The sequence below is a fragment of the Sander lucioperca genome, chromosome 18 (genome assembly GCF_008315115.2).
Source record: "Sander lucioperca isolate FBNREF2018 chromosome 18, SLUC_FBN_1.2, whole genome shotgun sequence".
NCBI lineage: Eukaryota > Metazoa > Chordata > Actinopteri > Perciformes > Percidae > Sander > Sander lucioperca.
This window is the reverse complement of record NC_050190.1, coordinates 2,557,564-2,573,915: the sequence shown is the minus strand read 5'-3', so window position 1 is coordinate 2,573,915 and position 16,352 is coordinate 2,557,564. Positions and strand designations below refer to the sequence as shown.

Here is a 16,352-nt window from a genome sequence, read left to right as displayed (position 1 = left end):
ATTACGAGTAGAGAGGTACATAAACACTACGTCTGTATAGTTGCATGCATACAGTACATGCTGCAATAGGGATTAAGCCAGGCTCATATTATTTTATATTCATTTTTTAAAGGATTAGACTGTATAGTGTTGCATACAGTATATGCAGGGTTCAACAATAAGGGTTGCCTGATGGCCTGGGGCAAGTAAAACGCACCGTCGGGAAAATTAATTTAAACATCCCACTTGCCCGTTTCCAAAGTTTCAATCTTTTAAAAAAATGCATGCAGTCAAACAAAGCACAGATAGAAGTCACTGTCTCTCCGGTAAGTTAATTATTGCAGTTAGATTTGAGAAATTGTTTTTATAATAGCCTCCACTTATATCAACTATAACAATTTACTCTTTGTCGTTATTTGATAACCACTAATAAAAAAAGTTTTTAACTAAGGGCCAGTAAAAATTTACTTCGGGCAAGTAGAATTTTTTTACTTGCCTGACAAGGCAAGCGGACTCTCTAACCGAACTAAACCACATTAAAAAAGGTTAAACTGTACCAATATCAAACAGGCTTTAGAGTTTTTTTAAAGGCTGGGATGGGGCAAGAGATTTAAGTGGAACTGACCTTGTCAGTGAGGGTGTCCCACGCCTCTCTGAGGGACTGCTGCTCCTCGCTCAGTTTCGAGGTTCGTCTCATCGCTGTCAACAATGGCATGATGGGACGTCGCTGCTCATTAAAGGACACCAGGAAGGTCTGAAATACCTAAAGGATGGAAAATGTCATCTTTAGTGGCACTCTTGTAAGGTTAACTCAAAGGCAAAAGGGATAGATTGCCTAATTTTCAAGGATCCACTTTACTTTGTAGAAAAAATGAAGAAGCAGCAGTAAGCTCTTAATAACTGAAAGCAACAGGCATTTTGAAAAATATCAGCATTTGCAAAACAACTACTGTGAGAAAGAGGCTGTCAATTGTTGCTGAGAATGTATCTTTGGCCTGTTGTAACAATATAATATGAATTAGTTACTAATCCAATTATGCAGTGATACTTAAAACTGCAGTAATGTTTCAGCGTAATGGGTCCTGATAGGAACTAGCTGGAAACCTACGTGGTATCTCTCAGAGTAGCTCTCTCCCTCTGTGGAGTCCCATCCCTCTAGCAGCTCGTCGTAGGCCTGAATCAGCCAGCAGGTCACTTCCTGTGCCTTTTGATTAGGTGTCGCCTGGCAACGAGGACAAAAAAAAACAGTTATAGGCTGAGGCCAAATGAACAATTTCAGGCTAAATTTAGTTGCTGATTTCATGAACGGCGCTATTTAGTTTGATTTAGATATGTATCTGGATAGCTTTATGTTTTATCTGCATACTGAGGTCAAAATACAGAAGAAAGACAGAAGCTGAACATTGTCCAATTGCACAGGTCAAATAAAGAAACAGCAGAGGCACTAACAGTGGCCTAGATTACAAATGAATACCCAAACATGGCTTCATATAGAAAACTGCAGCTTTGTTCGTTTATTTGATCCCATACATACTGTACCAGTTGGATGAACTGTAACCAAGGAAGCCAGAACAGGTAGCAACCAAAGGTTAAAGGACAAAACAAATGTCAACAGGTAAAATATCTGCCCTACTCCATCTAGTGCTCAAAACAAGTGTTATAATTTCGTAAACATGTTTCTATTTAAGTCTCACTGGCTCCCTGTCCCATCAAAGAATTTATTTAGATTGCTCTTTAATGTTTTATGTAAAGCACATTGAATTGCCTTGTTGCTAAAATGTCCTATATACAATAAACATGCCTTGCCTTTGCCTATTAGTCAATAAACCGAAAGAGCAAAGCAAAACGCTTTCCCACAATGCACCAACACAAGTCATGAGATACTTGAAACAACACATAATGGCAGCTGGTGTGCCAAAATGTGCTTCAAGCAAGCCTGTGCACAGCAGAGTACCAAGCCCATAACAGAGTTGGATTTGGCAACGTCGTTGTTTTTACTCATAAGTATATGAAACATGGACAACAGCCACCTTCTCTTCTGCTGTAAATGGGGATGTTTGAGGCCATATTGCTAAAGTAGATATTATTTAATGCAATGTCTATGGTATGTATATAATGTGTAAAGAATTCCCTGAGTAGTGACAATGTTGTAGTACTCAACCGCATTTCTACTCGGTCTTGCCTCGTCTCAGAAAAAGGGGACTCTGGATTTTATTTTAAGACCCGTCAAGACCACAACTGCCTTTGATTATTTTATCAAGGCATTTCTTATGAGACACTTATGGCAATAAAAGAGGTAAACGAAGAAGAATCTTTATTTGTTTTCTGTGGGTTTATGGCACCCACTGCTAGCCTAGTTTAGCACAGATCCTGGAGGTAACCGGCTCGGAGATGAACAGGGTATGTATGGACTTATCTAACTCTGGGGGATACAGTGAATAAGCTAAAGTCCCAATAAGTCGGCGTGTTCCTTTAAGGTTTATTAGTTTCAGTTTTGTGCATTATATACATCAATCTATCCTATTGTTAAACCAGCTCCAAGACCTTGTCTGTGTGTATGTTCATGTAATTTTCTGTTGTTATACATGTATGCTTTGCTTCCTTACTTAGGTGTTTATGTCAGTTGTGATAATGTTTCATTTATGTCCTTTGGTGTTATTCATCTTATGTATGTCTATGTCCTCTTTTTATATAAGCTACCCAGGGATGCAAAAAGAATTTCAGCCCTGGCTGACAATAAAAGTTATATCCTATCGTAGGAACCACTAAGTTTAGATGTATTTTCAGAAGCGTTTCTCAAATTTAAACTCCTCATTTTGCAGAATGTTTAGACTAGACTCTCTCCCTAGACTCTAATTCCTGAGCCCTCCACCCTGCAATGTATGTTGCACAATCATTGCTGAATTATTCCAAAATTCTAAAATGAACACCTTTTTGGGAGTAAAGTAACAACATACAAAGTAAGGATTAAAAAACTCAAATGTCTGCAGCAGCCACATCCATCATGCTGATATCTGGTCAGAAACCAGAGCAGACAGGTGTTTTGTCCACTGTGACTGATCTGTCCTAAGTTGTGCAGCAGGCCATACCAGCAGGGAGGAAAAGCAGCTCTGCAGAGTCGCTCTGCGAGTGCTTTATTCATCTCATGGGAGGCAGAGAAACACACCCTTGCTGTGTCTTGGGATTCCTTCCCAAAGAACAGGGCAAACTAGTTTGATTCTGCATGATCCGTCTTGCTTTCAACCACCATATGATTGAAAGGTAATTTTGGCTCATCAGTGACTGACGATTAAATCTGAGTAGCTGCAGTGCCGTCCCGATAAACAACTTTCCTGGAGTGTCTTTACATGACAATCATCAGCAATGAAATCTAAAGTTATTTGCGGGTGCTACGAGGGTTTGGTGCGGCTGATTTACGCCGTGTGAAGCGTGTTTTACAGTAACCGCAGCCCAGCTGGCACGCACATTTGTGACGTCATGAAATCGCCCTATTTATTAGTTGCAGTCTTCTCCTGAACAGAGGTAGCGCTAAAGAGGAAAGGCTACCGACTTTGCTCTTTCTACGGACTAGAAGAAGAAAAAGATAAACAACGGCAGAACTGGCAGCAGCATTGACGTCAATGCTTCAATTTGATTCGATGACCTACTTGGTCGATCAAGCCTTTCATTCACCATAAAAGAACTCATCTTAACCCAGTAAGTTTACAAGAGAGACTTGCCGTCACTCTGAGAGTCATGGCATGCGGTTGCCCAGGAGCTCGTTCATGCTTCCTGTTTCCCCTTTGTCGTGTGCCGCTGAAAAAAAAAGAGTGGCTTGGCTTGCGCGCTATAAATCCGGGCGCGCCGGCAAGATCTGCGTCATTTTGACGTCACGCGCCAGGTTGGGAACGGCCAGTATAATTCACCTCTGACACGGCAGTATTGAGGCTGACAATTACAAACCAGCAAGCCAGGGTTTCCAAACATTAAAGCATAAAGCAGTGACAGGAGGGTGTGGCACTGACAGAGATACAGTAGATTCAGCCAGGTTTTTATATATTACTCTAGCTGTCAAGGCTGGTTGTATTTTTGTTTATTCATTAATTTATACATTTCTTTATCTATTTTTTACTGTTAATGTACAGTTATCTACTGATAATTTTTTTTAATTGAAAATTGTATTATCTAACCACCCAAAAAGGTTGCTCACATCTCTAAAAATACATTATGATTTCATGAGGAGATTTAAACAGATATTAACTATGACTTAGCCTAAGGTGTCAATAAATTACAAGGTAGTGTAAGTGGAAGGTAAGTAGGCTGATGAAAAATGAGAAATGAAACAGAGGTGGATCGTGACTGTCAGTTCTACCTGTCGCAGAGGTGAAGCAGAAATAGCAGGAGTGTAGTGAACAGGCAGGTTGATAGGAGAAGGACTTTTAGGAAGAGTCAGGTACGGTGTCTAGGAGGAAAAAGGGAAGAGGAGAGGAGGAAACAAAAGGATGCCGAGAAAATAGAGAAATCCCAAACAAAAGGTTATAGTGGAAATGCACGTGGCAGAGATAATTGAAGGGCAATGTACAAACACTAACAAAAACAGTAACAGCACTTCATGCTTATGATAACCAAACTTGGATACAGCTAACATACTACTAATTTACAAACTGTTTTATCAAATGTACTCTGCAAGCTGTGGTTCATTTCAATGCAACTTCCAAAAAAACATTTAAGTCAAGACTGATTTCTTGGAGGCTGATATCAATTTCTCACACGTATATCTCTGTCTGCATATATTCTGGCTGACTTGCAAAAAAGAAATGACAGAAAGAGTGCACCCGAGGTAACAAACAGACTTCAGTGTTTACAAGACTGTTTGCAGCACTCGAGTTGACAGAAGCTGAGCATAAGGAGGTGTGGAGTCCGTGATGAACAATGCGTTTATTGTTCCACTGTTAAATGCCCCACCCCTGGTTTATATCTTTAGAACAAGTCTTTAATGACCAGATTTAAAGGTTTTCTGCTAAATGTGTGTGATTATATACATATGCTGCATATATTTAACTTTATACTCAAATATTGATTTTGGCAAGACTTCAAAATTATCAGTCAGTCTTGCAAACATAAAGATTGAAGCACTTCAAAGAAAAACAACCCACTAAGCATTGATTTAGTGATTTGCAGGCCAAAAATGGGCAAAATCTGGTTGAAATAAAAGTTTTGTTTAGATATTTAGGTTGCCTAATACTGTTGCTGTTAATATATGCCTGACGCCCTAGACTTTTTTTGACCTGCAAATCACCAAATCAATGCAAACCAAGCAGGACTGGATTAGACAGAGCTTAGCTGCACCCTTATTTTTGACAATCGACTGTAGCAGTTAAACAGTTGAAAACATCAAGAGCAGAATCCTAAACCCTACCCGAGCTGGTTGCAAGAACTAGAAGCTCCACTGACTTTAAAAAGTATGTGCAAACATTTCTGCAGTGTAAAATGGTGCCCTGTGTTGCTTGATGTTTGTCTAGAAAAACAAAATACAGTGATACAGACCTGCGTTTCTTCCTCTGGCACTGGCAGGTCTTTAGAGTACTGCAGGAACTGGGCCACATAGGTCATGATGGACTTCTCATCAGGGTCCCGAACGTCCACATCTGCAACCACATCAAAATCCTCCATGATCATTCTCACACTACTGTCAAACGTCTACACTAACACATGAGCAAGCTCCTGAAGCAGGTGGAGTTGGAGAACAGAGGTCTAGCTTCTCTGTCTATAAAACATCCGGCTGATAAAAGTCTGCCCATATACTCACAGGCAAAGTGAAACAAGTCAGGGTTTTTATATAAGAGCGGAGCAAACAAACAGCAAGTGAGTCAGCAGACTGTCAGATCACCATCCCACTCGCCCTCAGGCTCGCTGAGCACGGCTCTGTCACAACACTCAACTACACTCACACACATTCACCCAGATTCACATGGCACGACATCAATGACTGCTACACAAGTACAGTATGTCAGAGACAAATCCCGTGAATCATATTTGCAGTACTTGAAAGCAATACTTGAGTAAAAGTACAAGTATAAGTTAAAGTCTCCTTTTAGAATATTACTTGAGTAAAAGTCTTAAAGTATCTGATATTTACTGTACCTAAGTATCAAAAGTAACTTTCTGATATTAAATGTACTTAATTTTTAAAAGTAAAAGTAAAGAAAAACTTTGATTATAAACTTTATTGTGGCTTCCTTATATATTAGCATAATATTCAGGGTTTCCATACCTTCTAAAACATCAAATTCAAAGTCTAACATCAACAAAGACAAAAACAGAAACAGAATATCATTTTTTGTGAGGTTAAAATCTTTCACTCTGGGCGCCTGGGTAGCTCACCTGGTAGAGCGTAGAGCTGTAATCGGGTCGTAAAAGTTAGGCCCGACAAGGCCCGAGCCCAACAGAATTCGGCCCGAGCCAGACAAGTACATTTTGATTGACAGCTTTTTAAAAGCCCGAACCCGTTTACAGCCCGACATTATTCAAATGTGCGCACACACACAGCTCTTTTGCCTTTTGTCAAGAATGAGTTATTTATACATATTTTAACATAATTTATTCATGACTAACGTAGGCTATAGGTCACTTGGAAGTGGGAACAAAAAAATAAAATAAATCCTCCAGAGGCCAGCCTCCATTTCATCTCCTCAGCATCCATTTTCGCGCTAATCGAAAATACATCACCTGACCGCTCATTTTTTGCGCAACCCGGAGCGCAAGTCCGAGCCCGTATAAAATGATAAAAATTAAGACCGAACCCATCGGGTTCGGGCAAAGATCCTCTAGAGCGCGTACCCATATACAGAAGCTCAGTCCTCAATTCAAAGACAGACTGTCATGGCGGCTTGTTCAGAATACAATTTCATATTGTACTAAAATAGTTCACCGAAACGTATTTCTGAAAACATTTTAAGTGAGAAATAGGCCATGCAGTTGCTGAATCTGTCTTCATTTCAGATCAACAAAGGTCAGTTTAAAAGATTTTCGTCAGATTTTGAGAGACTCTAGTCAGGCTCATTCCGCTCCCCGTTTCCGGGTTAGCACTCTACCAATCAGACGGGTCATTTGAGTCCGACTGCCGGCAGTGCCTGCCCCGCCGATTATACATGTCAAATTGGCCAAAATGAAGGACGACGGCCCCTCGGATGGACGACGCACGGAACACACTGAACAGACTCGAGTCAGACTGTCCAACGGCCGATTATCGCCTCTGTGTGTCCACACCTTAAGCTGTCCTGTCATAATAAAGGCCTAAAAATGCCACACACACACACAAAAAAGACTCTTTCACTCCTATGTACGAAAACATTTCTTGCAAGTAACGAGTAACGAAGACGCTTAGGGGAGATTCAGTGATGTATACATTTTGTTTTGGAAAAGTAGTGGAGTAAAAGTGAAAGTTTCCAGAAATATAAATAACAAAGTAAAGTACAGATTCGTGAAAATTCCACTTAAGTACAGTAACAAAGTCTTTGTACTTTGTTACATTACAACACCGCATAATTGAAAAAGAGTGTTTGTAGCAGACCAGAAGGCGTGGAGGGATGAGCTACGCGAGCAAAAGACTGAAACAGAGCTTTGTTGGAACTAAGTGCAACTGTAGTAAACTGACTGTATAAGACTGGCAGATAATTCTTACTCTCTTAATGGTAATTTTTACTCTCTTATTTTTAATACATTCTGTGTATATATATATATATATATATATATATATATATATATATATAGTTATACTTATATTGTTTGTTCTGTTTAACCTGTTTGTATAACTTATTTTAGAGAATGTGTGACATGCACCTACAACACCAAAACAAATTCCTTGTGTAAAAAACGTACTTGGCAATAAAGCTTTTCTGATTCTGATACTGATTCTGATTCTGAAGTGAAAACACATACAGTATGTGCGAGTCTGTGTTGTGAAACTCATAATTCTGCAGTGGCATCAACTTAATGAATTGCAAAGAAATAAAATAAATTCCAAAAAAGCTTCTTGATGCTCCTGCTCTTGCAGTGCTGGAAGCGGGAAACTTAGCAAAAGTTCCATCCGGAAGACTCCCTTTACTCACTCATTTATTGTCATATCTCTCCAGCTTCTACTCTGTGGGCATTCAATAAGTAGTCCAACCAGATCTTGCATGATCTCTCTTAGCCAATCATATTGTTGCCGTCAAACTTTAAAATCCGCTCTCCTCTCTGCTGTTGTCAGTTGTCATTTCAGCAGTCTCACATTGCCACCCCTTCCTCCACAGCACTGCGGAGGAAGGTCTGGCTAGTCCACACAACATTACGGGATGAGAGAAAAATGTGCTCTGGTTTATTGGCATTTCTTTAAACCAATCACAATCGTCATAGGCGGTGCTAAGCGCCAGACGGAGCATCATTGCCTCTGCAAAATAGCCTCGGAAAGGAACTTGTTTTGGTGATGTGTACATTCAAAAGTTGTTTTAGTCGTGCAATAGAAAAGATTAGACAGATAGTCTAGCTAGCTTACCATAGGCCTTATAAATCCACCGGAGTTTGCAATTACAACACAAAGAAAGCAGAAGGTGATGAACATCCGGCCGAAAAAAGGGACATCCGGCGGAATTTCTGCCGGCACCAGAGCAATCCCGGAAGTGGAACGTCGAGGATATAGACTATCATTTCAGTACAAATAGGTGCAACACTCCTCCCCCCCTTCACCTCCAGTCTCCATCATATCAGCGCCCAGTCCTGCTCCACACCCATCATCCAGGTCAGCCACTCTCTCCACCACCACCAGTGTCTACACCCAAGGGGGAAATATGCGGAACTGATCGCAGCATCACTACCCCACTAAATATACAACGCCACGATGGGGTCTAATTCCCAAAGACTTTTCCAAAATTCTTTTTTATCATGCACTTGAATAAAAACTAAATGAAGTATCTGCTGATTGAAATGGACTATATAAAAAAAAGACCAAAAATTGAGCTGTGTTTTACAAATGTTGGCAAGTTTGATAAAGTGTGCATATAGTGTGTATAAAATGTATTTAACCTTGAAATACAGTACTTAGCATTTCGTTTTCAGTCTCGGCTTATCATATTTATTAAAATCATTATAAAGACTTTGTCCTCTAGTCTCACGCCGATATGGGCTGGCCGAAAGACCAGTGGCAGTATGTGCAAACACGTCATCACCGTTTGACATCAGCCTCCTCACAAACAAATGAGATTTACTGTACTTCCAGTTATCGAAGGATAAAATTGTGTTATACAAGCTGTCAAATAATAAAAGGTTTAACTAAGTCATTTAATTTCCATCCATCCATCTTCGTTCGCTTATCCGGGGTCGGGTCACGGGGGCAGCAGCTCCAGCAGGGGACCCCAAACTTCCCTTTCCCGAGCCACATTAACTAGCTCCGACTGGGGGATCCCGAGGCGTTCCCAGGCCAGGTTGGAGATATAATCCCTCCACCTAGTCCTGGGTCTTCCCCGAGGCCTCCTCCCAGCTGGACATGCCTGGAACACCTCCCTAGGGAAGCACCCAGGGGGCATCCTTACCAGATGCCCAAACCACCTCAACTGGCTCCTTTCGACGCAAAGGAGTAGCGGCTCTACTCTGAGCTCCTCACGTATGACTTAGCTTCTCACCCTATCTCTAAGGGAGACACCAGCCACCCTCCTGAGGAAACCCATTTCGGCCGCTTGTACCCTGGATCTTGTTCTTTCGGTCATGACATTTAATTTCCATGTACATACAAAATAAAAAGCCTAAATGTAAAGCTATGTTAAGTTAAATGTAAGGTTATTGATCACTATTGTAGTTATACTTATTGTGCTATTAACAAGCATCAAATTCTTCAGAAACAAAAAAACACACAAAAAAGGAGCACTACATATACACACATAGCTTACGATCTCAAGCCCTGTATAATATCTCTCTTATATCTGACAGGTCCAGTGACAGTGAGCTCAACTTGACATCCTTGAATGCGCATATAATACCTTATGATATTTGCTGAATAACTCACCATCAGGGTCCAGCAGTCGGGGGATCCTCAGCTCCTTCTCTGCGATGTGGAAGGCCTCCTCCAGGTTCTGCTTGTTGCTTCTGGTTCTGGCTTTGGACAGATCCACCAGGTCAGGGCGCAGAGCGTACTGGATGGCCAGGAAGACCACTCCACTCCTCCAGCTGGCTTTGAAGTCTTTCACATTTATGGAACAGCCAGCTCTGAGGGGAAACAGATCATTTGATTGTTCTGTTAAATCCTACACACAGGCGCTTTAAGATCAACAACAGGCAAGCTGAAATGGAAAGTACTACAATTCTGAACACAGAATAAATGTGTAAAATAATGTAACAATGAGATACTGATAAATAAGGTATGTATGTATCAACATTTCCATATAATTATTATAGAGCTCCATGGCCACTGAAAAGGATATTTTCAAAACTACAGAAGAAAAACACAAGAAGAAATGGCAAAAAAAGAAAGCACAGGGGTTTTATAATATTTAAAACATGTATTTATAAATATACTGTATACTGGAATGAGATGTGTAACAAAAAATGCTATTAAAGCCCCATATATAAGAAAGTATTTGAACAGCTTTTGGCAGGCAGCATGTGAATGCCTACAGCCCTGATCAAATTTTTTTGGTCTTTAGCCCAGACCTGGAGATGACAAGAGAGGTCCTGTGTGAGAATCCATCACTCCTTACATCCCACACTTGGCCCACAACAGAAGAGTGCCATCTATTAGAGGTTTCTTCAGGGTCGATATATCAATGTGACCCTAACTAAACTCTACACAGCACATTTAAATTAATCATTAATAGCACTCATTTGAGCAGGTGCTTACTTGTGGCACTGTTCCCGAACCCACAGCAGCAGGGCCTTCCTGGCAGAAACCCTGAAACGGTTATGTAGTGGTGAGCCTCTGGGAGGAACAGGACTGCTGCTGGCCGAGCGGCTTGACAAGGTGGAGCGCGAATCCAGACTGGCCAAGGACTCCATGGAGGCCTGGCGGGAACTGAATGAGAGGCTGCTGGCCAACTCCTCAATCTAAGAAAACCACCAACACACAGTTTCTGTTTAACATCTTATTCAAAAAGTTAAACGGGAAAAGTATTAAGGGACATTTCACAGTTCAAGTTGATTTCTTTAACAGTTTCACTGTTTATTAAGTTCAATAAATGCAACATCTTTCCAAAAGTCAATGAGGAATTGTGTTAAACAATCATGATTTAGATATTGACCGAGATAATTGGGATTTCGATTTTTTTTCCATAATCAAGCAGCCTATTAGAAACTGAGTAAAAATTAAAAAGGTGTGCAAAATGACAGAAAGAAAAAAAAGTGGACAAAACAACAAGCATGATGAGGGAAGGTAAACCATTTCTAACGCAGAAAATAAGAAACTTAACATCACACCAGAATCCTGTGGGACATCTCCTGCTTACACAAAACATATGTTTTAGTTGTTATGCTTCAATAAATGTGCTTCAGCATCATAAGCATCATTATTTTCGTTGCTCCAATATTTTGGTCTGATTACTGGATAAATCCATCCCCAGGAAATCTACTTAAACCTAATAATGGTATCCATAGAAATATCATTTATAGAAGTACAAAAAAAAGAGAAAACTGTTCTCCATTCCCACAGGGTTTCTTTTTTTAACCTATATTTATTCAGGGAAGGGTCACTGAGAGGAAGCCTCTCTTTTGCAGGAAGACCCTGATCCTTTTCATTCAGTACATGAGGTTTTATTTTGGTCAGCTGAGATAACAGAAAGATCAAAGTGGAAAACCAACAAGAAAATATGAAACACAACAGAAAACACGAATAGAAAAGTAAACATATTAAACTCACATGATACTGTAGAATGATTGTCCATATGAGGCCAAGAATGATCGACGGTTTACCATCAATAATGTCAGGAATGTGTATGTTGACTAGTTTGATCTGGGGGAGAAAACAGGATATGTTTCAAACTTGAAAAGTCTGTCTTGATACATTACATAGGGAAAAAAACAAACGATGGCGCAGCAGGTATCACATTTTGTAGTTTGAAATTTTGACCTGTAAATATAACAATTTCTGTCATGTTAAATGACCAAATCTGATGCCAAAATGCATCATCCCTGTGGTTTTGCCAATGCCAGTAGTAAAGTTCTCACTATATGGCTGGTGATTACTGTAATTAGAGGGCCGCTTTAGTGTGTCATTTACCGATTTCTGCTTTAGAAAGGAAAGGGCCTTCTCAATGTTGCTCCTATGCTGAAACATTCCCCTTCCTCTCTCCCGACTCTGCAAAAGCCAACCAGAGAGTCAGTCAGTTGCAAGCAAGTTGAAAGCATGTGAAGTGCTGAACTGAGATAGCGGACTCACAAGGCGCTGGCCGCTCATCACCTCCAGCAGGTCCAGCAGTTTGGAGCCATCACGGAAATCATTGAACAGATCCAGAACCATACATGGTGGCCTCCGCTGTCACAACACACACATTTAGGTTTACATTTGCAGATATAAAACACTCAAAGAGCTTTGCCAAGGCTGCAACATCTACTCTGTTAATGGAAGGATAGCATGTAGACATCATCTACATTTGCTTACGTTTTTGTAAAATAATCCACGTTTACAAGAACTTGGTGATTTTACTCGCTTACATGAACTTTTCACACTCAGTAGAATATGTACCAAAATTGATGAACAAAGACATTTTTCTGTACAACAATCTGTCGGAAAATTTGTTAGGACAGAAATCTGTGAGGCAAGCAGCTCTAAAATGTTCCATGTTTATGTGGCTGGGGCTAAAAGATTCTATTAAAATCAGTTAAACTTTAAAGCATGTGGTGGACAAGCTCAACAGAGCTGTTAAGTTTCTGAGAAGCTGAGATTGAGATAGTAAATCTTCTCCGGATAATGGTGATTATTGTAGTTTTAGTATTTATCTGAAAGTTCATAAATCAACATTTTGATCTTTGTCATGCAACAATAAATGATTGTCAAGCTGGCCACACACACACACACACACACACACACACACACACACACACACACACACTATTTATCAAAGGTGACTGCAACACTACAATAAAATCTCTCTGCCCCAATTCTGAACCAATCAGGGCAGCACTTACTAACAAACCCCCATAGTCTGTCACAACAAACACTATGTGCCCTGCCCTTTCATTTTATTTGGTAAATATAGTTATCAACTTAATGTTTAACTATAGGCCATTTATCAAATTTTTGCATAGTTGTCATTTGCTTGATGTGGCCCACTGACAGAGGAAACCTGATGTTATCTGATCGTGGCTATATTTGTGTCAGCATATACTGTATAACGATAGGTAACAAGTTGCAGCACAGAAATGCCAAAGATATGTTAAAGGTATTTCAGGTGCAGCCATGACATAATCAGAGAGCACTGGGATGTTTATGTCCTGTGCAGTACATACAGTATCCTGATCACATTTTTTAACAACCAAATGTAGTGATCTCCTAAAAATGTGTGTTAAAGATAACATAAGATTAATATGTAGAGGGAAATTGTTTGTGCAGCAGTTGCAGTACAAAGTAGGACAAAGTGCAGCATTTTATATATGTGTTTAATGTTTAAAATACATATACTTATCTGCTGAGAAATTGCAATCAAATATCACTAAATATCAATAATCTCATTTTCAGTTTCAGTCCTCTGACGTTGGAATATTCAGAGTAACAGCTACATTTTTCCATATAAAATTATCCATAACAGCGCACACCTCTTATTTCTCCTACCTAATTAATAGAGCTTTTTAGTTGCAAATCATCTTTAATGGGAGCCTCGAAGACCATGACCTTTATTAACCTCCACAAGTGACATATAGGAGGAACATACGGATATGAAAACAACACCTTTAAAGTCCCTTAGTAGCCTATACATGACATGAACAATAGAGTCATTTACTCAGTAGAGAAGAATAAACAACTTTCTCATGAACAATTGATCATGAGGTTTCTGATTCCATGCATGTTTTAAATTATGAATACCAACTTTTGCCTTCTAACAGGCAATCTAGAGTCTCTTTGTTTAGATACAACAGGCTTAAGAACTCTTTTATACATCAGTCTATCCTGTTGCTAAACCAAAATCAGTTTGATACCAATTAAGATCTAGATCTGAGAATATCATGAAACATCTTTCTTTTTCATGGCTGTTGATACGTCTTCATCTTTGTACTATACTGTATGTGTCATTGTTTTCTAACTCTGTGTATTTTTTTATATAGTTTCCTTTTTTTCTTCTTTTTGTTTGGGAACGCAAAATGAATTTCAGTGTAAACTGACAATAAAGTCGCATCCTATTGTTTCCTGCACCCCAGAATAACCTGTGCTTACTAACACTGCCTGCTGAATGTCAGCGACCTAGGACTTTCCAAAGTGGACTCAGATAATTATGGAAAGAAAAGTATTCACATGTGACACAAGGTACTGTTCCAATGTGAGCTCTTATGTGAACAACCGCCAAAGGATTAACAATTATCTCCAGCATTCACCCACTGAGTGTCCCAGCGCGCCCAGAGCTGGGTGCATGAAGGGGGTGTGACTGGTGGGCGGTGGTGGAGGTGAGGGGAGGTTGGTGGCCGTCTGTTGCTGTCTGTCTGTGTGCTGTGAACCTTGCCCCTCAATGCTATATTTATGTTCACAGTCCCCCCCCCCACCATCCCACTGTCCTCCACTGTCACACTCACAGCTGACCTGCTGCTGCTGACTCATGTTAGGAGCTAGTCAGAGAAAAATACCCAAGAGTGAAAGAGAGTGAGAAAAAGACAGTGGCCTGCGCTGTCTCAAATATCCAAATTCAGGCATGTTGGATTTCCTGTAAACACAACTGGGAAAATCCCTCTAATGGTGATAAGATGTGGTGTGTTTTATAAGGTTTGATATGGTACGTGTAGCATTACGAAGCTCATAGATTTATTTTGTTTTTCTTTGCTCCTTGAGGTCTTTCAGCAGAATTTCATATTGTCAGCTGACACGACACAGCAGATAGTGTCAGAGGAAGCCAATATAAAATCAAATGTGCTGTTCTGACGAGTCTCCCCCCTCCCCCAATATGTACACTGAGGGTACAAAATGCCAGGGATTTGTACAATTTTAATGCAAACCAGTTTTTTCCTTATTAATTATAAAACAAATTGACAGATAAGAAAAGGATAAAAAAGCTTACCACGTTCATCAACGCAATAGAAGGGGGATTAACTTAGATGACAAATAAATCTATCAAAATGGCTTCATTTAATATAAATGGCATACTCAATCCGATTAAGAGGTGGAAAACTTTATCGAAACTTAAGAAAGAAAAAGTCCAAATTGCATACTTGCAGGAAACTCATCTTTATGACTCTGAGCACGCTAAACTGAACAAAATGGGGTTTAAACATGTCTACTTTTCTACTGCTCGAGACTATACACACTATTCATCTGCACACAAAGTCTATTCTCGAATTGACTACTTTTTTACATTTAAAAAATGTGGTCCCAGCACTATTTCAGACCATAGTCCAGTCTTCATTACACTCCATTTAGACAATAAAATTAGGTCTACATCTTGGAGGTTAAACTCAAATATCCTTAACAATCCAGTTATCAAAGAAAACCTGAAAAGCGAAATTAAATCATACTTGGAGCATAACGACAATGAGGAAGTGAGGCCATCTATTCTCTGGGACGCATTAAAGGCAGTGATCAGAGGCAAAATAATAGCAATCTCATCCTATGAAAAGAAAATTCGGCAGCAGAAACTTAAAAAATTAGAGGAAGAACTGACGAAACTTCAAAAAGAACACTCAGCAACCTTGAGAGATAGCACCAAACTTAAGATCCTGAATATAAAAAAAAGAAATAGATGTAATCAATACACTTGAGATACAAAAAAAGCTTCTGTTTACGAAGCAACAATATTATGAGGCAGGAGGGAAATCACTGAAACTCCTATCATTTAAGCTACGAAAACAGCAAGCAGACAGAACGATACATAAAATAAAAAACCCTACAACAAATTCAATAGAAACGGACTTAGAAAAGATTCAAACATGCTTTGAAAACTATTATAAGACATTATATTCTCAAACTCAAACAAATAACAATCACCAAATAGATATCTTCCTATCATCAATCCATTTACCAAAGGTCACAGGTGAACAAAATGATAAATTAACTGCCAAAATAACAACAGAAGAACTACAATCAGCAATAGGAAAACTAAAGGGAGGAAAAACCCCGGGATCAGATGGCTTTACACTTGAATGGTATAAAATAATGAAAGCGCAATTAGTTCCGACACTGCTGAAGACTTTTAACTGGGTGCTGGAAAATAAAACAATCCCCGCATCACGGA

General features: G+C 39.7%; 1 protein-coding gene across 1 annotated transcript in view; it reads right to left on the bottom strand.

The window, feature by feature from the left end:
* LOC116036810 (nesprin-2-like) overlaps nucleotides 1-16,352 on the bottom strand; it is a 149,830-nt gene that overhangs the window by 90,705 nt on the left and 42,773 nt on the right. The window contains exons 4-12 of the mRNA XM_035994929.1: nucleotides 12,359-12,454; nucleotides 12,200-12,277; nucleotides 11,840-11,932; nucleotides 10,829-11,031; nucleotides 9,998-10,197; nucleotides 5,506-5,606; nucleotides 4,331-4,420; nucleotides 1,088-1,201; nucleotides 605-742 (exon numbers count right to left, since the gene is read on the bottom strand). Coding sequence (XP_035850822.1) covers nucleotides 605-742; nucleotides 1,088-1,201; nucleotides 4,331-4,420; nucleotides 5,506-5,606; nucleotides 9,998-10,197; nucleotides 10,829-11,031; nucleotides 11,840-11,932; nucleotides 12,200-12,277; nucleotides 12,359-12,454 — 1,113 coding nt within the window. The remainder of the gene's footprint in view (nucleotides 1-604; nucleotides 743-1,087; nucleotides 1,202-4,330; nucleotides 4,421-5,505; nucleotides 5,607-9,997; nucleotides 10,198-10,828; nucleotides 11,032-11,839; nucleotides 11,933-12,199; nucleotides 12,278-12,358; nucleotides 12,455-16,352) is intronic.